At 38.1% G+C, this 23095-nt stretch overlaps 1 protein-coding gene across 4 annotated transcripts in view; it reads left to right on the top strand.

Annotated features, from left to right (window-relative positions):
- Positions 1-23095, top strand: part of GPM6B (glycoprotein M6B) — a 219031-nt gene that overhangs the window by 138032 nt on the left and 57904 nt on the right. Inside the window, exon 1 of one of the 4 annotated variants that reach the window (XM_036744231.1) lies at positions 20370-20974. The exons of 2 other annotated variants lie outside the window; for them this stretch is intronic. In XM_036744231.1, the coding sequence (XP_036600126.1) occupies positions 20914-20974 (61 nt within the window). In that variant the 5' untranslated portion in view covers positions 20370-20913. Of the gene's footprint in view, positions 1-20369; positions 20975-23095 lie in introns of those variants that run through there. One more of the 4 variants, XM_036744234.1, reaches the window with a different exon arrangement.

The raw sequence follows: 23095 nt of genomic DNA, 5'->3' as shown, positions 1-23095 counted from the left end.
AATATCCATTAGAGATTTGTGAAATAAAGATGTAATTTTTTCCCCTTCCAAGTTGATATACCTCCTGAATCTATCCAGGGACCCCTTAAGGTCTCCCCCACCCCAGATTAAGAACTTCTGGTATGGTTCACTGGGAAGGGGTGAGGAAACAATATAAGAAATTTAAGCAATGTGAAAAACAAAGGATTGTAGAGAAGATTTTTTTTAATAAAAAGTGCATGGTGATCAGTCATTGACAGGTCTAAAAAGGCAAAACGTGGAAAGAAAAATGTATCTGGCTTCATATGGTGCTTCATGATTAATGTTGTGTCTAGGTGGGACAGGTTCTTGGACAGCTTGAGTTTGTGGCAATAACCATTCTCTTTGTGGTGCACTGTAAGTGTGCATTCCTGTCTTTTAAAAGGACCTTCATCCAAGAGCCAAAGCAACCACGACTCATTAATCTTTGCATTGACTCCATTTCAGTGCAATTGTGTGCTGCCCATATTGAGGCTAGGGAGCCAGCTGAAATAACATCCATGGAAGAATAAAGCCCTTCTGCTGGAATACCAAAGTGTTCATACTATAAACCTGGTGTCCTAACTTTAGCCTGGCCCATCAGAGGCTCTTCTGAGGTTTATCCGTACCCAGGGGCAGTGCAATCTAATCTGTATGTGGTAATCTCCCAGCTTTTGTTAGTAAAGGCAATCATGAGATAGTACACTGGGATCAGGACTGGGGGTGCCCCTTGGGATTGCCTCCCAGTCTTTCATGTGACCTTGGGTCAATCACTTCAACTTCTCAGGATCTCAGTATTCTCATCTACAGAACGGAGGTGCTAGAATTTGTACTGCCTACAATGCTTGCACTACCTACAAAATAGTTTATAAATGTTAAAGTGTCCTGTAGGTAAATGTAAATTACAATAAAACTTAAACACTCTCTCTGCTCTGCGTTTCACCCCTCCCCATTAGGTCTTGAAGTTCAACCACCAATTCAAACAAATATAATTCAGTGAATGAAGAGATGAATGGAAAAGCATTTGTTAAGGGCTTACTATGTGCTTAGCTTTGTACTAAATGCTGGGGAAACAAATACAAAATTGACTTAGTCCTTTCCCTGGAAGAAAATACACATTTCAATAGGAGGAAGCAGCACATATAGGAAAATGGGAACCAAGAAAGGCTCTTTGATCTGAGAAGTCACAGGGAAGGTGAGAGATTCTAAACAAAAGCCTGAGGAGGTGGCCAAGTAGGAGGGACTGGTGAGCATGCTGAAGAGTTGGAGAGTGGGTCCTGTACAAGAAAAGCTTCCTGGAGAAGGTGGGTCTTGGGCAGTGACTTAAGAAAGGCATCATGGAGGAGATACCCGGCATACAAGAGGAGCATTTTCCTCGGTGTCCTAGGATGGAAAAATAAGACCATGTGATCCCCTAAGTACTTTCAACTTTGTAGTTAGTTTCCATGCCCGCCCCACCCCCAATTGCTGGGCCTTCGTTTTATGGCAGCTTAGTGAAAAACACAAGGCTTTCCTACATGATCAGGGTTCAAATGTACCCTGTTCAACAACTAATAAAGAGGGATTTGGAAAACTGACTCCCATTCAAGTTGTCCCAGGACATCTTTGGTCGACGAATTAATTGGGAACCCTCTCAGAGTGGAATCTGTTGATGGTTTGCAATTCTTTTAATGAGGAAATCTGAACCCAGCAGAGAAAATGATAATTAATTAGAGAACTCTTTGTCAGTAGATCAGCTGTTTTTCTCACACAGTATTAGGTTGTATATACAGGAAGACCTAGAAGCACTCATTTTTTATTAACTAAGAGAAGTTACTTAAAATTCCCTTCAAAATGTTCCCCATTTTTTATCCTTAAAATGCAACTCCCATCATACTGCAATGAATGGATGAGAAAGAGGCTTACATTTCTCTTTTGGGCACCATCAGCTATTCTCCTCAATGCCAAATGAGCCGCTTAACTAATTGGTCATTTTCTTCCATTTAAACACCACTAATCTATAACTTGTATGTGCTCCTTTCTTGTGGTTTAAAAAAAAATTCTTAATCCTTGGTAATTAAGGGTGACTTATAGGTGATTTATAGCTAATCTATTGTGGTAGACTCCAAACTGTGCGTGAAAACATTGATACCATCTTATTAAAAAAAACCTCAAATTGAAATGTTAGAGAATGAGGTCACTTCATTCCATTTTTCTTCCTACCCAGCTAGAACAGCTTGGTTTCCTCTATTAATTGCAGTGCTTTATACAGCTTTAAGTAACTCATTCTTGGGTTAGTGAAAGCAAATTGTTTTGTCCTCTTGGTTTTTTACATAGAGGACTCCAGACTAAAGGAAGCTAAACAGCCATTTTCCATATTTAATGTGCTGCTATCTCTTTCTAACTATGGCTTAACAATGATATCACAAATATATTAGCCACTTGAGCATACTTCAGTGGATCTGTGCCTTCATCAATGTGGGTACTTGTTCCATTTGTCCATTTAGTGGACAAATCCACCCAGATTTTTCTGTCTTTTGCAATTTGCATGTTTCCATAAATCTTCCATAGAAGTTATACGTAGTGCTCTGAAGCCCTTTTGGCCATTCGTGTACTATTTTATGGATTTCAGAGTCATATTCATCACTCTTGATACGTGGCCAGCTGATATGTAATCCTTTTCTTGTTACATATATCTTTGATAATGTCTTTTATATCTTGTGCATAAATCATCACTTATAGCATGCTAGTTTCATTGTATGCACTGTATATCTATCTATCCATTATCTCTATAAGTCTGACCATTTGGGGGGAAGGGAGGATCCAGACCAATTTATTTCATCAGTGTTGGACAAATATAGACAAACCTATGGATATAGTTTACCTAGATTTTAAAGAAACAATTGTTTTTTAAATATGCCACTCTTATAAAAATTTGGAGAGATGGCAACCAGATGATAATATAGTTATTTGGATACAGAACTAGTTAGATGGTCAATTAAAAGAGTTAATGGCTCAGTGTCAAGTTGAGCAAGAGGGCTCCAGCTGAATACTCCCAGTGATGTATGATTGGCCCTGAGCTATTAACATTTTTTTGTCAATGACTTGAATAAAGATCTAGTTGACATACTTATCAAATGTCCACATGATATAGTTCTGGTTTGTTGTTGTTCAGTTGTGTCCATCTTTCCATGGCACCATTTGGGGTTTTCTTGACAAAGATACCGGAGTGATTTGCCATTTCCTTCTCCAGCTCATTTTACATATGAGAAACTGAGGTAAAGGGAGTTCAGTGACTTGCCCAGGGTCACACAGCTAGTAAGTGTTTGAATCTGGATTTGAACTCTGATCTTCCTGATCCAAGCTTGGTTTTCTACACACTGCACCACCTAGCTGCCCCCATTAAGATAAGGGTAATTATAAGGAACCCCTTCCGCACATCAAACTGAGATCTGCATCTCTGCAAGTTCTATCCATCGTGACTAATTCCACTCTTTGGAACAAATTTAACATTTCATTCTCAACACTTAAAGAAAATTGTCATGCCTTTTCTAAATCAACTCTTCCACAGATTAAATGTTTGTATTTCATTTAGTTAATCTCAGTTGGACAGGATCTTAAGAATTTTCACCACCCTTATTGTCTTTCTTTAAATACCATTCAACTTATCAATAACCTTCTTAAAATATGCTTAGAGTCAAATGTCAGTCCTATCACCAATTTATTTAGGGATGCTATACCTCCCTTAGGGGTAGTTAGGTGGTGTGATGGCTCAAGTACCAGGCCTAGAGTCAGAAAGACTCATCTTCCTGAGTTCAAATCTGGCCTCAAACACTTACTAGCTGTGTGACCCTGTGTTTCAACAATCCGGCTAGCAACAACAACCAGCTCACAGAATGATGCAAGCCCAAGTTCTTTTGATCTGCTTACTAAGGAAAGCAACATTAAGGGGTTAACAATCTTACTTTAATCCAGCATACAAATATCATTCACTTAGTTCAAGGGGAAAAGCCAGTACCCTGAGCTTCAGAGCAAATACAAACAAATTACAAACATCAACAGACAGACCTTGTCTGATTCAAATCCCAATACATAGTTACCAGAGTTTAACAAAGTCCACCATCCGGGTTTACAAGCTGGAGGGCTTGTAGCTACAGCTGCCCAGAGTCCCCACATCAGCGAGCCATCAAGAGTGGGAACCTTCAGCAAATGGCCCTGTCTTCTCTTTTTTTGCAGGTTCAGACATCATCAAACATCATCTGAGTGACCAGAACTTAGGCTCCTTCCATTGGCTCTGGTGTTAGCACCACCCTTCACTGGCCCCACCTGGAGCCCCACCTTAGCTACCAATTCACACCCACATAGGCTTAGCACCTAATAGGGGTTTGGGCCTGGGGCTTAGCACCTAGTAAGGCTCAATTAAAGACACTTAATAATTTTAAAACAGTAAGAAAGTCCCAACTTAATTGATATTACACCCTGGACAAGTCACTTAACCTTGTTTGCCTCAGTTTCTTCATCTATAAAACAAGCTGGAGAAGAAAATGGCAAACCACTCCAGTATTTTTGCCAAGAAAACCCCAAACGGGGTCACAAAGAATCAGACACTAATGAAAATGCCTGAACAACAAAAACACCTCCCTTAATGTAACCATTAATATTTTGTTCCATTTGGGGGCTACCATCACACAATTTATTCATATTAAATTTGTAGGGCATTTTGATTCCCAAAATTTTTTCAGAGTAAGACTCCTGTCTTATTCTGTGAACTTTTTTTAAACCCAAGTATGTCTTTATATTACATCTATTAAATTTCATCTTATCGAATCTATCCAACATTCAAACCTGTCAAGATTTCTTAATCCTGACTGTCATCCAAAGTGTTGGCTTTCCCTCAGCATGCTTTACCTTAAAGAGACCTTGAAGATCAGCAATTTTCCAACATCTTTATTTCTTTGCTTTATAATTATGTGATCGATATCTCTCTCTTTCTGCATTTAAGTGATTTCTTCATAATATATGGTAGAAGCATCCACAATAATAATAACTCACATTCATCTAGCCCTTTATATTTTCGACTACTTTTTCTTTTTTTTTCCATTGAGGTATGTCTGCCAGAAACAATTTTTATTTAACTTAACGTTAATCTAATATCCAAGCTATTTCAGGCCTTGTAAGAAAAATGTCCAAATAGGGCAAAGTCTTCCCAATACCCTAAGATAATGGGTCTCAAAATTTTTGGTCTCTAGACACCTTTATCCTCTTAAAAATTACTGTAGACTCCCCACACAGAACTTTTCTTTATTTGGGTTGTATCTATTGATGTTTGCTACATTAGAAATTTAAAAGTTTTATTATTATTATGAAAAATTGTTTTGACTTCAAGGACTCACTGAAAGGGTCTTGGACACCAGGGAAAATTCTGCCCTAAGATATCTTATTATTTAAGACATTTGAGGTAACATTGATAGGAATCTTGAATAAGGAAAATGTTGCAATATGTTAAAATACAGTTTAGGTTAACATCTTATTTGAGCAAAGAGAACAGTAGTCACTTAATTATTCAATTCTTTCATTTACTACTCCTCCCAAGGAATGAGATTATTTTTTTTTCTTTTTTGATCAATATTGTAATGCTTTCTAAGTGAGAAACAGGGCAAGCTTTACCTCTCTCTGCTTTGGGCTCCTGGATCCTCTTTATTCTCAGCTTTGTTATCATTGCTAGAGCCCGAAGCTGTGATCCCCCTCTTTCTTCCCCTCAAACCTCTCGTAAGGCCCAAGGCTCAAGTACATGGGATCCACTTGGGACTCTTTGCTAATTCAGCACCAGCTGCAAAATGCTCCCTTTTAACATTTTTCTTTTGTAGCTGCATGGCTTCCATAAACTTTCATTGAGAGAATTGCAGTTCCGCATTTCTATCTAGAGAAACACCTGGATCACTGTTTCATGGCATCCACAGATGTGCCTGCTACTAAGTACATGCAGATGGGCTTTTAAGCCAAATACCCCTTCCTGCTGGAAGGTCTGTTTGAGATTGACCTATAACGATGCCCTGGAGGATCCCACACTGATGGGATCCATCAGAAATGGGCAGCAAGATCCTCTGGGAAAAGCTGGTCATCCCAGATCCATGCCAGAATCATAAAGATGAGCAAGCAGAAGCTAATTTATGCTCTCCTACCATGTCTTTCTCACAGCTTCCAGTGACTACATAAACAGGATCCCAGGGTGAAGATTAAGGCTATATGCATCATCATGAACTATGTATTTACAAACTAGACAAAAAAAGTACCCATCATTTTGAGCAACAGTCATAGTTGAGAGATGCCAGATAAATTCCCCACAAAGGTGAAGGAGAAGGAGGGGAAAGAGGAAGAAGATAATCATCTTTTACATAGCACTTAAAAGTTTGCAAAGTGTTCATATAAGTTCATGCATTTGATTCTTACAAAACTGAGGAAGGGGAAAGGAGTAGGTGTTAATATTATCCTCTTTACAAATGAAGAAACTGAGGCTAAGATGTTAAATGACTTACCCAGGGTCACACAGCCACTAAAGGTCCAAGGCAGGATTCAAATTCAGGTCTTCTTGACTTCAAGGCCTTCATTCTATTCCCTGTACCAACTATCTGCTTTCACCATCTTGTGGTAGAGGTGGTCCAAGCTCAAGAATTATCCAAATTACCTCTGCGAACAAGGTATCCTCATGTTGGGCTGATCATCACCATGTACAACCCAAGAGGGCTCAGCTGGCAGTTCTGACCCCAGAGCTATCTGGAATTATTCCCATCTCACTAATCCACATTTGTCTCCTCTAGTTACGCAAGTCAGAATTACACACACACACACACACACACACACACACACACACACACACACACACACACCTACCTCCTTCTCACCCATATTGGCTCCCTTATCTAGCCATCTGATCTTATCCCATACTCAGCTCCTCCCTTAACCTATAATTGCACATGGTAACCTATATCTGGAATCATACACTACTGGACCCTGCCTTCAACCCTAACCTGATAAAGATATCCATTTCTTTTATGGATCTACATCAGACTTACATCCAGTTATATACTAGCACTGGGCTTGGAACCAGGAAGGTTCATCTTCATGAATTCAAATCTGGCCTCAGACACTTCCTAGCTGTGTGACCGTGGGCAACTCACTTAACCCTGTTTGCCTCAGTTTCCTTCCTCATCTGTAAAATGAGCCTGAGAAGGAAATGGCAAGATCGCTCCAGTATTTTTGCCAAGAAAACCACAAATAGGGTCATAAAGAGTCAGACACAATGCCCCTCCCCTCATGTTTATAAAACCCTTGGCATACATCATCACATTTGATCCTTAGAGCCTTAGAAGTATGTCATGTAATAAATATCCTCTCCATTTTGTAGGAGAATTAGAGCCTTTGAGAGGTTAAATAACTTGCCTAAGGACATGTGCCTTTTTTTTTAGTCATTTTCAGTCATGTCTGACTAATTATGGGGTTTTCTTGGCAAAGATGCTGGAGTGGTTTGCCATTTACTTCCCCATCTCATTTTTTACAGATGAGGAACTGAGGCAAACAGGGTTAAGTGACTTGCCCAGAGTCATGTGGCTAGTCTGTGGCCAGATTCGAATTCAGGAAGATGATTCTTCCTTACCGCAGGCTCAGCACTCTATCCAGTCAGCCACCTACCTGCCTTTCAGAAGACATCTACCCCCATCTCCAACTCTGTTTGACAAGAGTCTCTGCCACCTGCTCCTTTTGTTCTGTACAATGACAAAAGTGTGGCAATTGGCAGGTTGTTGTCCTTCGTTCTCAGAGAGGACCAAAATGACATCATTGTGCTAGAGTCAAGTTTCATTGTGTCTGATTGTGACTGATCAGACCAATTTGAGCTCAGGGTGCTCTACCACAGGTTGGGCACAAACAGTCCATGTGAACATTTGGGGTGGATATTCTAAATTTGCTCATCCTGCATTTCCCTTGAGCTGTTTCATTTCTGCTGTGCTCATAGAGCACAGCACCTTCTCTTGATGTGGGCATGCCATGCTGAGTGGTCCTGTGCCAGTGTCTCCCATGTCAACAATGAATTCCAAAGTTCTTGAGACCTTGAGAGTGCCCTTGTATCGCTTCTTCTGACCACCATATGAATGCTGGCCCTGTGTGAGTTCTCCATAAAATACGCTTTTTGGCAAGCATACATTTTGCATTCCAACACAGGGGCCAGTCCATCAGTGTTGTACTCTCTGAAGCAGAGTTTGGATACTTGGCAGTTTAGTTCAAGAAAGGACCTCGGTGTCTGGTAGCTTATCCTACCACGTAATCTTCAGAATCTTCCTAAAACAATTCAAATGGAAGCAACTCAGTTTCCTGATGGTACTATAGCAATATGGAATGAGGAAAGAATGAGGAGAGACTGATACATTAAACATCATTTAAATTAATCTCTTCTCCCATTCCCAATAAAATGTGGTTGAAACTTACTGAAGTATATACAAGTGTCCATTTCTTAACAGAAATCCATTTCAATTAATTGATATGCCAGGTGTAGTGGTAATTACCTGTAAATCAGTCCCTGCTGTTGGTGCGTTGAGGCTGTTGGCTCCCTTGAGCTCAGGGGTTCTGAAACATTAGGAAGCTCTTAAGTGTCATATTGAGGCATTTAGACTTTAGGGGACTACAGACTATAACCCAAGATTCAGATCCAGCCCATTGTTCTGTTTTGGTACTGCTTACCAGCTAAGAATGATTTTTACATTTTTAAATACAATAAATATTTAAAAATGTAAAAACCATTTTTAGATAATGGCCCATGCAAAAACAGGATTTGGCTCATGTGCCATGCTGCAACCCTAGCAGTTCTTAACTGGAGAAGTTAAAAGAGGTCCAGAGACCCCCTCAAATGTTTGGGTAGATTTCAGGAGCTCCATGAATTTGCATGGGAAGAAATAGATCTTTATTTTTATTAGCCTGTAACTGAAATTTAGTATTTCTTTCAATTATGATTTTTAAAAATATATTATTTCAAAAAAGGAGTCCATAGCCTTCACCAGATTTCCAGAGGGGTCTATTTCACAAGAAAAAATAAGAAGAATCCCTGCTGCAGGCAGAAGGGAGTAACTTAAATTTTTCAAACAGGAGAGTGATCTGTGCAATTTGAAGATTACTATGGCATCCTTGGTTGAAGGATTGATTGACAAAAGAGGAGATAATAGAAGCAGGGAGATCAATTAATAGGGTATTGCAGTTATCCAGGTAAAAGGTGATGTGGCTTTGAATTAGGGTAGTGGCGGTACCCTAAAGTAGGGGAAAAGATGTGAAAAATATTCAGGAGGGAAAATCAACAGGATTTGATGACTGATTTAATGGAGATGTTGAGTGAAAAAGGAACCAAAGATGATTCCAGGTTAGAAACCTCGAAGGAAGGTGGTGACTTCAAGAGAAATAGGGAAGTTAGGAGGAGAGGTGATCAGTTTAAAGAGGAACATAGTGAGTTTATCTTTGGACCTGTTGGGTTTGAGGCTCCAGGAGGACCCAAGTAGAGCTGTCCAGCAGCTAGGAAGGGAACAGAAAAGCCAATGTGTCCAAGTCATTCATTTTACTGATGAATAAACAGAGATACAGAGGTTAAGTGATTTGTTCAGGGTCACATAGGTAGTAAGTGTCCGAGGCAGAATTTGAACTTGGGTCTCCCTGACTCTATGCCTAACATTCTATCCACTATACCACACAGTTGCTTCTAACTCAAACTCAAGGAAAAAATTGGGGCAAAAATTGGGACTAGACATTCCAGAGGAGAACACTGAATGGGTGAGATGACCACAGGAGAGAATATAGAGGTAGAAGAAATGTAGACTTAAGAAGTTTAGAACTTTAGGGGGAACCTGTACTTGAACCAGAAGAGGAGGATAAACAAATGAGGGATTCCAAAGAGTAGCCAAGCAAGTAGGAGCATTAGTAGGAGAGAGCAATGTCTTGAAAATCAGGAAGGTGGGAGGTGTGCAGAAGGAAGGGGTGGCCAATATTCTCAATGCTAGATCAATGCAGAAAACTCAAAGAGGATAGGGAATGGGAAAAGACCATTGGATTCGGTATGGAGAGCAAGACGGTTTCAAGGAAAGTACTTTCTAGTGGTTTGTAGGTTTGTTTTTTCTTTTTTCTTTGCTCTTTTCTGATCGAGTGCTTTTTTGTGTCTGCGCTAAACTCAAGAAGGGAAAAAACTTTCTTTATTGTTATGTTAGTTTCCTCTATGAGCAACTTTTCCCCTGAATCTCATAAATAGGCAAAACGCTAAGGTATCTACATTAAGGAATTTGTCATCCCTTCATTTTTTGCCCAAAATATGAATATTTAAAAGTAAATTTTAGTAAACACATTTATAATTGAATAAAATTTGCTTTTAAGTTCAATATACCAAACACAAAAATCTTATAAAGAAATCAATTTGTACTGAAAACATGCAAAGAGAGCTTAGATCTTTAAAAAACAAGTCATAAAAGATACGTAACAATGAAAGGAAATAAAGATAAAAGACTAACTTGAAAGAATATCGGGGGAAAGAAAAAAAGTTTTTTGTTTTCTTTTTTGCAGTAGCAAAGATCATAAAAGATAGAGGGAAAAGAAGAACTGATTATCTTTGTATCTCTCATCTTGATGTGCTTTATTTTCTATTATAGTTATCTGTGTACATTTTCTCTCTTACTAGATTATAAGATCCTTGTGGTCAAAGATTCTTTCCTATCTGTCTGTATCTTCCCCAACACCTAACAGAGTGCTTTGCACAGATTAGGCATTTAATTAAGTGTTTTTCAATTGGTCATGGTAGAAGAACCCCACTACCTGACTAGGTTTCTGATTCTTTTTACCTATTTAACATTCAAGTTCTACATAGTTCCTGGCACAAGGTGGATGCCTGTTTGCCCAGTATACTCTGTTAGGCATTGCGATGGAAGAAAGGGTTTTTTTTTTCCTAAGATATGACCCTTGTTCTCATGGAACTTGTAGTCAAATGACTGAGCTGAAACATGTATACAAATAATTATAATACACAATAAAAACTAATGACCCAAGAGATCAAGGCACTCTGGCAGTTCTAAAAATGGAAAGATCACTTCTACTAGAGAAAACTGGAAGGACTAACAGAGAAGATATTAGTGGATTTTTTTTAAAAGAGTGGGTAGGATTTAGCATCCTTTAATTATTTAAGTGACAGCTGGCGTATTTTCAGTAGGAGCTGAGAACACACAAAAAATAATGTGTAACTTGATACAATCAAGGAGCATTTATTAAGCATCTACTATGTGTGAGGCACTGTGCTAGGCACTGGAAATTCAAAGACAAAAATGAAATAGTCTCTACATAGATATTTGTGGATTTTTTAAAGGATGGGTAGGATTTAGCAACCTTTAAAAAAATCCACAAATATCTTCTCCATGAGTTCTTCCATTTTTTCTCTAATAGAAGTGATCTTACCATTCTTAGAACTGCCAGAATACATTTATCTCTTATGTTGTGGGTAGATATTTGTGGGTTTTTTTAAAGGTTTTTTAAGTATGATCTATCAGGGGCAACACCTAGGTGGCACAATGAATAGAGGGCTGGGCTTGAAATTAGGAAAATTCTTCGTGAGTTTAAATCTGTCTTCAGATACTAGCTGTGTGACCCTAGGCAAGTCACTTAACCCTGTTTGCTTCAGTTTCCTTATCTGTAAAATGAGCTGGAGAAGGAAATGGCAAACCACTCCATTATCTCTGCAAGGAAAATGGGCTCACAGGAGAGCTGGACACAACTGAAAAATTACTGAAGAAGGATTTAGCAGGGTAAATGGAGAGAGGTGGGGAGGAAGCCACATTCCAGGTACAAAGAAAACTATGAACAGAGGTAAGAACTCACAGTGATGTCCTCAAAGAATAGTCTCAGTTTAGTTGAAATATGTGCAATGTGGGGCATGGGGGTGGGGGGAGTCCATGTGAAAAGATTCACACCAAATCAGTAAATTAACCAGAAAAAGAAGATGTTTCTCAATCCTAGGAAACCTTCCCTTTTCAGAAATCCATGAAATGATAAAAAATGAAGCTTCAGAAGAAAGATAAAGTGGTGACAGATTTACAAACATAGATGTGATTAATTCAAGTTCCTTGTGGCAAAAATCATTTTCAGTGGGTTTGCAGGTTTATTTTTTTCTTCTTTTCTTCTTTTCTCTTTTCTGACAATGAGTGCTTTTTTGTGTCTGCACTAAATACAAGGAAAAAAACTTTCTTCATTTTACTATTATGCCTGTTTCTTCTGTGCTCAGCTTTTCCCCTGAATCTTAGAAATGGGCGAAACACCAAAAGGATCTATTTTAAAGAATTTATCATCCCTTAATTTTTTGCTAAAAATATGAACATTTAAAAGTAAATTTAAAAGTAAAAATTACAGTTGTAATTGAATAAAAATCTGCTTTTTGCATTTATTTCATTTTTACATTTTCTTCTTTTCCCCCCAAAAAGGAAACTTATGTTTGCTGAGATGGCTCCTGCTACTCATGGTAGGGCATCCAGTTGTTGGTTTGGGACATGGCCAGGAAAGCCAGCATGAATAGGGTTTATTCATTCATATTAGAAAATGATATAGGGCAACAGCCATAGAGTAAACATAAAATATTTGACAGCAGGAGATGTAACTAAGCAAGACGTGTACTAGGAGTAACCTAAGCCAAAAAATTAGCCTGCAAGGAAGGTCCAGATAATAGGCCAGGTCAAGAGACAGAGTTGTAGTTCCCTTAGCCATAATGCTAAATGAAGTAGTCAATATCTTAGGTAATTCTCTGAGGAAGAAATTGTACTGACACAGTCTGAGATTATTCTCCATAGTCTCTAAAGTGGCTACTACTTAGGTCTTCTCAAGTCTTCTCAAGTAGTCTCTCTCTGCTTGTCTGTCTCCTTCACCCTTCCCTTCCCTTCTCTTCCCTTTCCCTTTTCCCCTCTCTCCTACTGACTTCAAAATAAAGGTGGTCATAGGGAAGGATGACAAATAATATATTGGAAAAATATGACCCAGAATAAAAAAAATACAAAAGAAGCCAAATGCTATCTCCATATCTTTGTAATTCCCCATCTTTAGAATGCACTCTTTCCTCAACACTCTCTCTTAGAATTCTTAATTTCCTTTTGAAGGGAAAAATATCTCATTCCTTCTGTATATACCTCTGCATGTATATCTTGTCCTCCCTGCCTTGATTGTAAGTTCCTTGGAGGCAGAGACTATTTCATTTTTGCCTTTGAATTTCTAGTGCCTAGCACACTGTCTGATACATAGTAAGTGCTTAATAAATGCTTGTTGCTTGGTCTCAAGTTACACAATATTTTTTTGTGTGTTCTCAGCCCCTATTGAAGATACACCAGTTGCCACTTAAATAATCAAACAATTGATTTGGGTAAGAAGTAATCAATACATTATTGATGTGAGGCTATTGCCAGATGGTGGAAATATCCCAGAAGGCCTCAAGATGAGCTTAAGACAGTAGAAGATTCCCTTTTACTTTTTAGGTTTCTTTACAACATTATCTCATTTTACTCTAAAAATCCTCTAGCAAACTGTACAGGTGTCAGTGGGCGACTATGTATGGAAAGGAGGCAGAGATTTCAAGTGGGAGAAAGTGTAAACTAAAGAAAACATGTTAAATGTAAAATTAGAATTGTTATAACAGTTCAAGGATGTTTTCAACATAGCCAAATTGCTAAAACTTTACCTCTAAAGATGAAAGAATCTGCCCAGGGAGCCATGCTGTTAGAGTTTTCCATTCTGTATTAAATTATTTTTAATATCATTTGTTTTGTGGTACATTTCAAATTCAGCACAACATCATTGATGTATAGAATGTGATTTTTACTGTATTTCCTGACAGTTATCTTTTTATCTTAAATCTGGCATTTTAAAATATTTCTCATATTCTTGACACAGGCCCAGAATTATACTAATAGAATACCTCTCATTTAGTAATGGAGATATGTAGGAAAATTTATTCACTTAAGAGAAACTTCATCTTACTACATGTTTTTATTAGAATGCATCAGTTTCAATATATTACGTATATCTCTAGTCACTGTTCCTCTATGAGAGGAATTTCAATATTTACTGTTCCCTAAAATAATCTTTCTATATCACCAACCAAGCAACCCAACACCACCATTTATAGCATTTATTTCAGTGGTTGAATTACCTGTAAAAGGAATGGATTATGTTACGTGCTAGGTGAGTACGTTCTAATAGGTAACTTCCTCTCCATTATTAACAGTTGGTAAATAATTACAGGATGGGAGTAAACAAATAGCTCCTTCTAGGAGAACCCTTCACTCAGGAGTGGCATTAATAGAAGTAACTGTGAGAGACAGTTCACCAAGTTATCTAATAAATATGGATTGCAAGAGAATAGTTGTAATGACATGTAGGTATATGCCATTCTTGTCTTCCTCCCTGAGGTAGCTGCTAAATAAATTTGTTATTAATGCAAGTCTCCCTTCTAAGGAAGATGGAAAGGCCTGAGGGATACTTTTAAGTATGTGGGTTTATTAGGTGGCATGAAAGAATCTTATATTGGAAGAAGTAATCCAGGAAATTAATAAGAAGCATAAAAATTCCAAGGAGATGGAGGAAAACCATAACACAATAAAGAAAAAGAAGAAGAAACTCTGATGTGACACAAACTTGCCACAACTCAGCAAATGCCCAAATCTTTCCCTACTTCTATGGATTTATGCATGGAAAAAATATCACCAAAAGGACCCCAGGATGTTCTCGAGAGTTGGAAGTCCTGAGTAGGAAACTGAGGAACCTGAGAAAATTGGAGGAGGATTATAAGTGGTATTTTCATTTATTCTCCCAGTTGAATGAAAATCATGCCTTTTTTTAAGACAAAGGATGGGAAGTTAATGTCTGGCTGTACTAGTAAGATCTACAGTGGAGTAGTAGACAAAGAAAATGGCATCAAAGTGCTAGGGTCAGTTTCTTGGATCATGGCTTACATTACTGGCACAATGGGTTGATAAGAATGTCAAAGATCTGCCAAGGAGACCAACAGGACTTTGAACTGAATTTTTGAGGAATGGGCAAAAAATTCCTGGGTAAAATTATAAAATCAGGTGCTTAGGAGGATGACCATATATGATCAATGAAGAAGGAATAGAAGAGCTCATTCGTCAAGCTAAGGTGCAAATATTAAGGACATTGATTGGAAACAATAACTATAGACCAATTAATTAGCCCCAAAGTGGACTTGGATTTTTTTTTCATTCACTAAAGAAATAGTTGCCCACTCTGTGCATGATATTCTACAGAATGCACAAGTAAAGATGATACAGCCCCTTGCCCTTAAGTGGGTTATGGTGTTTAATAGAGAAAATTACACAAAAGCAGATAAATAATTTAATAGAAAGCAAAAATATTGATTAGTCCATCAATAGAGTTATAGGACAAAGCCCAGGAGGAAAAAGAGCACTTCTAACTGGAGACAGGAAAATAGATACAATCCAGATGTGTCGCTGTGTCTTTAGATGGGTCTCATTCCCAGAATATCACAATGATAGGTTATATTTGTTTAATTCATTTGAATTTCCAAAGTAATGAATCTAATGGAAGCATGAGTATCATGTTTAAAAATGCATGCATCTCTATAGAAATCCACAAGTGTGTGGAAGGAAGCATAGTGGAGAGCATTTGTCTGAATGGAGAGATAGGGAAGAGGGCAGGTGGAAAGACATAAAAGAGAGAAAAACAATATCGTTTGGGGATTTTACTATAAGCTACCAGGTCAGCCTCTAAACCTGGTGTCTTAATCCTAACTGGCTGAGAAAAACTGATTAATGAAGTAGAAGGTACAGAAATTTTGGAAGGTCATAAGATCTTGAAATGACGGGATAAGCAGGAGTAGGCTCACCACTGTCGGGACTTGGACTTTTGAAAACCATTTCAGAAGTTCAGAGAAAAGTCAGCTACTATCCTATGGCTTAGAGCCTCCAAAAGCAATTGTGGCTCAATACGATGAGAGGCTCTAATGGTGAAATTCTGATAATACAATTACAAATAAGCCCAATGAGTGAGAAGAAACATCTGAATAAACCAATGCTTCCACAGGGCTCGGGCTCGGGCTCATCCAAAGGAGAGCAACCAGAAGCGCGATGGAAATAGAAATCTTGCCAAAGATCAGTCAAAGGAACTAAGGATGTTGCACCCAGAAAAGAGAGCGTTTAGGGGGCAAATGGCAATTGTCTCTAAATACTTAAAGGGTTTTCATGTGGTAGAGGATTTATGCTTGTTAGTCTTGATCCTGGAAGACAGAATCAGGACCAGTAAGTAGAATTTTTTAAAAACTGATTTCTAACTTCTTCAGTATAGGAATATCCTTGTGAAGACCTTTTACCACCAATGCAATTCTGTACTTATAGCGTTAGAGAGTTGTCTAGGGCCCTGAGAGTTTAACCTATTTGCCTCAGGATCACAAGTACAGTACATGTTAGACACAGGGCTTGGACCCAGATTTTCCTGGCTGTCTGTCCATGAGGCCATACTTCCTAGATAGAAATCACAGGGGGGAGCAAATTTAACCTCAACATAACGAAAATCTTTCTAGTAATAAGAACTGTCCCCAGTTGGAACATCATCTGGCATAGATATGACTGTAGACAAGAGAGACTCTGAAGGATAAACCAAGAAGCTGCTAGAATTAATGGAAAATTCCACAGGAAGGTAATACATTCTCTGTTGCAAGAAGTTCCTTCAGATAAAGACTTGATGATTTTTTTGGTTACTACATAAGGGTTTCATGGTTGGGATAGGTGTTGGACTAGGGAAGAGACTCTGAAAATGTATTTCAAAAGAACACGTGTGCAAGAGACAATCACAGGAGCAAAGATGAATTGGCATAGTGTACGTTCATGAGACTGTTGGGAGGAAAAACCCTGGCATTGACTGGGGTTTGCAAAGAAAGATTCAAGGTTGGTACAAAATAGTCATGAGAGCCACAGTTAACCTATAGTCAACCTGTTTTCCTGCATGAAGTAACTATGTAAGTTATATTTGCATTTTAATTTAAATGTTTGATTACATTTATCATGAAAAATGCCTAGTGTAAGGGATGGGGGTGTGTATGTGTGCACACGTGCGCACATGCACATCCAGAACAAGTGAAGTAATAATATTGTAGGTCCACATCTGGAGTTTTACATTCTTTTCTGGGTACCACATTTTAAAAAGGATATTAACAAATTGGAATATATACAGCAGAGAATTACCAGCATGTTGGCCCATCTGAAAACCATGACATATGAACAACAGTCGAAGGAACTAGACCCAGGGAAGAGAAAACTAGGGATGATCTGACAGTCGTCTTTATATTTTTGAAGGACCATCCTGAAAGAGAGTTTAGGTGTGTTTGCGTCACCTCAGAAGGCAGAACCTAAGGCCAATGGATAGAAATTATAGGGAGGCAGAGTTCTGTCTTCAGCAGAACTTACTGCCCCACAGAATAACAGGCTTCCATGTTAAGTAGTAAATTCCCCATTGCTGGTAGTTAGTTATCAGGCATGGACTGAGTGTCCATCTGTGAAAAGTATTGTAAGTGGGATTCTTGCATTGGAAGGCAGGTTTAGATAGATAAGCCCCAAATCCTCCATCTAATTCTAAGAATCTATTCTGATACACTAAAGCATGGTGTAGTCAAAACTAGACTTGGGAAGAGCCTGGATTCAATCCTGCCATGTTTAAACATAGACAAATGATTTAATCTCTCTGAACTCATTTCTTTTTCTGTCAAGTGGGCATATAACCTATACTAACTAACAAACAAGGTTTATTACAAATGATCTATGTAGAAGTGTTTTTCCAACATATATTATTAATAATGATAATAATTTTCTTGCATCAATTTTTCCTCCTGGGAAGATCTTCCTGGATTTCAGTATATTCCTGAATATCTTAGCTAATCTTATGACAGTCAGTCATTTGAATGCCTTCATTTCTTGTCAGTAAACACTTAGCATTTTTGTTGGTGTTGTGATTTACATCTTAATTGCCTTTATAAGGTGGATGTTAATTCATGGAGCAGAGCTCTATCCTCCTAAGGATCTAATTAATAATATAAAAAATGGATAAATATTACTGTAATATTATTGCAAATGTATTGGCAATTGCTTCAGTATTTCTAGCTTGTGATTTTAAAATCATTCTGACGTGTTTACTTTGAAACAGAGGGCTTTTAAAGTGGTTTTAATGATTTATCCATGAAGTAGTTTTAAAATGTTAACAATTTAACAATTTCTTGGGGGAAAAAACCTTTGATTTTAAAAACAAGTATGTATCCCAGAAGTTTTTTTAAGTGTCCTTTGTTCATCTATTACAACTGAAACAAAGCAAAGGAGAGCCATTATCAATCAATATTAACTTGTCTTTTATGAATACATGGCAGTTTGTTGGTGCTGAGAACAAAGATAGTAACCCTGTGAGCAAATGACATATAGCATAATAACACCTCTAAATTGTAAAACTTTTTCCTATGTCATTTGACTATGGAGGAATAAGAGCAGAGGGGAGAGCTGTAAATGATATAGTTAAATGAAATGAAAAATCAGCCATTTAAAAGTAATTTTCAAAAGACAGATGGATTGGTTGAAGATGGACTTGGGCAACAGCTCTGGAGGGCCTTCTCATCTTTTGTTCTTTTACTTTAATTCCAAAGTCTAGGAAGCTATGCTTAAACAAAGGCAGTTGGTCTTGTTTGTTCTGCCTTCCTCTCCTAGCATTATTTTAAAAAATAATCTCGTCGAGCTAGAAACTATTTTGCTCAGTTGGTTCCAGAATTAAATGGCATGGCTGGTAGTTTGATTTTATGACAGCTTTATTCCTGGTCACTGTTGTGCCCATTTGTGCTTGGTTTCATTATTTTAGTTGTTTCAATTTTCATTCTTTCTTGAACTGCTTAGGGGGGAAATGAGCCCATTCTAACATAACAATAGTCATCATTCCGACTGAAGTGATTGAAGTATTCTTTGCAGTAATGTTTAAGACCTTCCTGGTTAGGATACCATATTGGGCTTCCTGTCTGGGAATGATAATAGCTATGAATCTCTTAAGAAAGTGAAAAAAAATGGTCTTTAAAAGGGGAGGGAACAGAAGGTATAGTGTTCAGTTTGTAGTGGGTTTGATCTCCTACCAGTTAACAAATTGTATTGGCAGTGACATTGACATGAGACAGAGTTGCTTGTAGTATTCTCACATGTTTGCTAAGGGAAATTTTAAAAGAAAAAGTAAACAGACCAAACTGGTTTTCAAAACCTTTTCTAGTGGAACCACATCAAAGGCATTGGATTGTCCAGAAGTGTAGAGGATTATATAAAACTAATGCATTAAATGGTTAGATTGTTTGTCTAAGAAGATCTTATTTCAGGATCTTATACACTTTTTTTTAAAGTTTTGGCTTGGAAACTAGGAAACTTTTACAACTCGGCAACTTTATTAGGAGAATGGAAAGAAATGGTCTCTATCTCTTGTCATTCTATGTGCATACAAGAACAGGTGCTAAATCATAACTGGCTTAGTGGCTCAATTCACAGCCAGGGAACCATTCAGTTGTTGAGCCCCGCTCTCATGAATGGCCATCTCGACATCTGACTGGAGTTTCTATAGATAGTTTCTTATGGGGACAATAAAAGTAAGTGGGTTAGCCAAAGGCTAAAGATAAGTGCAGAAAATTAGTGTAACTTGGAAACATATGGCACATAACCATGATAAAGCCATATATGCTTGGAGGAGTTGAGTACTTGGGGTACTAGAGTATTTGAGTAAGTAATAAAAGTTCCCGAAAATGTCAACTAAAAATTGTAGCCATGGAAATAGTGGCAAATTCTGGCAAAAACAAAAACAAAAAACAAACAGCCCAACAACAACAAATTACATGTTGAAATAACCACACCCACAAATAAGACCACTTTATTTTTTTATGCCATCCCTCGGAAATGCCACCAAAATTTCGACAGTCTATACCATACATACTCGCAGTAAATTGAATTTGTTTTTAAAATTTGGGGGTCAGGGATATTCTTATTTATTGGGATTGAACTTTATTTTCCCGTATTGTAAAATTTTTGCTAGCCAAGACTGAGGAAAGGTTCTTATCACTTACGAATTAGGAGGCTGCTAATATAGCCAAAGATGGGTGTTCTTGACCTTATTTTTTTCTTTTGGTTGTTGTTAGTCATGCTTTGTGTAAGAAAAATATCAAAGTAAGCAGATCAAGTACAGACAGTGGTCAAATCCTGTGTCTCTGCTCTTGGGGAGGAGGGGGAAGGGCATATGGAACAAATCAAAATGTGAAACATAATAGTAAGGTCCCATGGGAAAGAACCCTCTGATTGTGGGGTGGCAGGCACTCTGCTTAGAGGCTGTGTGCGCTGGGGTGGGGGCAGCTCTGTCGCTGAGTCATGCGATAGGAAGGGGGGCCTTTTCATTCTCACACACATCCTCTCTCTCCTGATGTCACAAATCTATTCTTCAGTGGGAGAATTGATTAGCATTCATCGGGAGCCTTTGCAGGGGAGAAAGAAAGGGAGGTTGGGAAAGCAAGACAGTGGAGGCAAAGGGGAAAACCGGTGACCGCGGAGCTGGCTCTTTCCCGTCCAGGCTGCATTGAAACTTTAAGCACAATCGAGGGGAAGAATGGGTATTTTATAACTGGGATCCTCGGTGACGTATGGCTGACTGTTCCCTGGCAGAGATCTTTATGGACCTGTAGCAGAGTGAAATTGAAGGCATCTGGGAAGGGACCTTAATCTACTGTAGAGGAGAACAGAGCCCCTCAATCACTGGCGCTGTAAATAAGAGACGGAGGGGAGTCAGAAAGGGAATAGTGGAGGGGGGGCACGCCTTGTTTGGGGGGGAGTGGGGTAAAAAGCATTTTTGGTGGATGGTATGAAGCCAGCCATGGAAACTGCAGCGGAGGAAAATACAGAACAAAGCCAAGAGAAAAAAGGTACCCTGAGCTCAAACAATAGCCTGTTTAAATCTTTTCATTGGGGGTTCTTAAAAAAGGTTTAGACTTCTCTGTCACTCTTAGAACTTGCTCTTAAACAATCACTACTGCATCTTCAGCCTGCAGGGATTTTTCTTTTCTTTTTTTTTCTGTTGCCTTTGAGGGTTGACAACAGATTAGTAGGGCAACGGGGTCCTCTGGGTTCTCACCCCAAATCCTTACCCACTTCTACCTAAAGTAGTCTTTCTGAGAAGAATCTTTAATATCTCTATGTAATCTGTCATCCAGATTAGAGAAATTGAGAAAACTGCCTGTTTTTCCCCCAATCTATTTGTCCGTAACTCAGTATCTATATGCTACAGAGGTTCATGAGACCATCAAGACATGTTATATGATAACATAGTATTTTGTTTTCTGCCAATGTAGAATGATATAGAAATGGAACCATGCAGGGCTGCATGCATTAGGTGCCTTATGAAAACCCTTTTGATTTTTTTTTCAGAGGTTTAGATATTCTCTCTCTCTCTCTTTTTTTTTTTTACTACTACAGTAGAATCTCGTGATAATATGGCTAGCTATGCTGCAAATTGAATGCATGATGGGTTAAATCGTATCTTCTTAAATATACATACATATAGTAAATCCTGATATAACAGTATGTAAGGTGGATCTTAGTCCTGTTCTCCCCTTCCCCCATCTCAACCTAATGCTACTCTTGTTTAAAAAAAAAAGGTTCTATGGGGTAGGGGGAAGAAATAAGATTCTTTTTTTAGGATTCTTAGAGCCAGGTCATGCTTCTGTTGTCTATAATGACTTCAGCTTAATGGAGGAAAAAAAATCCAAGTTAATCATTTTGAGATAAGAAAATGGCAGAGGAGAGAGGCTTAATTAATCTCTGTGCTCCCTGGGTGATGGACTGATCACAAGTTGAACACTCCAAAGTGCAAACTCAGTCACTGCCAGGTTACCACATCTCACTGCAATATAATGTCTCCTTTGATATGGTAGATTATTGTGCAAGTAGAAGCCACCCTTTCGATAGGGATGATGAGTATGTTACAGAGATAAATCATATTAAGGTGGTTTATCATGTTTTTATGGTCCAATAATGGTTACTAGACAATAGTAGTTTTGTAAAATGGAGCCACTGGTGTGTATTACGTATTAAATACATATTATACTGATCATATAGCATATCTGTTAAATCATCCTATCAGGACTTTTGTAATAATCAGCCATTTAATAAGAGTTTTGTGGTGTGAGCTTAAACATAAATTTGACAATCCATTTGTTTATTTAGAAGAGGCTTTGGTACATTCTTTTATGAATGAAAAACAAAGCTGAAATGATAAAATGATGAAACCTGGGCAGAGATCAATCCAGTGGTAACATGAGCCCTCAGGATATTCATAAAGTTGAAGGGCTGAGATTAAAGTTTTTAAATGAATTTTTAATTCATTTTCAAGATCATCAGAGATTAGCATTTAATATTCCTTTTGGAACATAATTCTGTTATTACAGCTGATCTGAGGATGTCAATTGATGTTTTTTTAGTAAGTTGCCCCCAAAGAAGCCTTCCATACAACGGAATCTATATGTTTGAAATATGGCGTTTTCCAACAGCCAGCAAAAGCATCGACTCCATATGAAAATACCCCTTATGAGACTCCCACAGCCACACAGAAGCAATTATGAGCAAGAAACCTATATAAATTCTAAACTCATAATGTTGTTTCTCAGTATACAAGCTGTTAGAATTTCCTGTGTCATATTTATGGGTAACAATAGGGGGAAAAAACCAGCTCAATTGATAATCTCTTGGCCTTGTTTCAGAACATTACATTTTTTAATGGCATTTGAAGGTTTTCTTTTACATTTTTTGCATCGTAAACAAACTATTTGATAAATACAATGGAGTTTCAATCATTGCGAAGCCTTACCACAAACTGCTTCTGTAGACCCAACACCATGCATTTGAAAAACTAGTTAGTGGGGTTTGGGAGATAAAACTGAAGATAAAATATGATTCATATGGTAGCTTGCAGAATTGCCAAAATTTTCAAATTCTAGACACATTTCAAATAATGTGAAATGGTCACCTATCAGGCAATATCATCTGTA

Source organism: Trichosurus vulpecula, chromosome 2 (genome assembly GCF_011100635.1).
Source record: "Trichosurus vulpecula isolate mTriVul1 chromosome 2, mTriVul1.pri, whole genome shotgun sequence".
In the NCBI taxonomy this organism is placed as follows: Eukaryota; Metazoa; Chordata; class Mammalia; order Diprotodontia; family Phalangeridae; genus Trichosurus; species Trichosurus vulpecula.
This window is presented reverse-complemented; position numbering and strand designations above follow the sequence as displayed.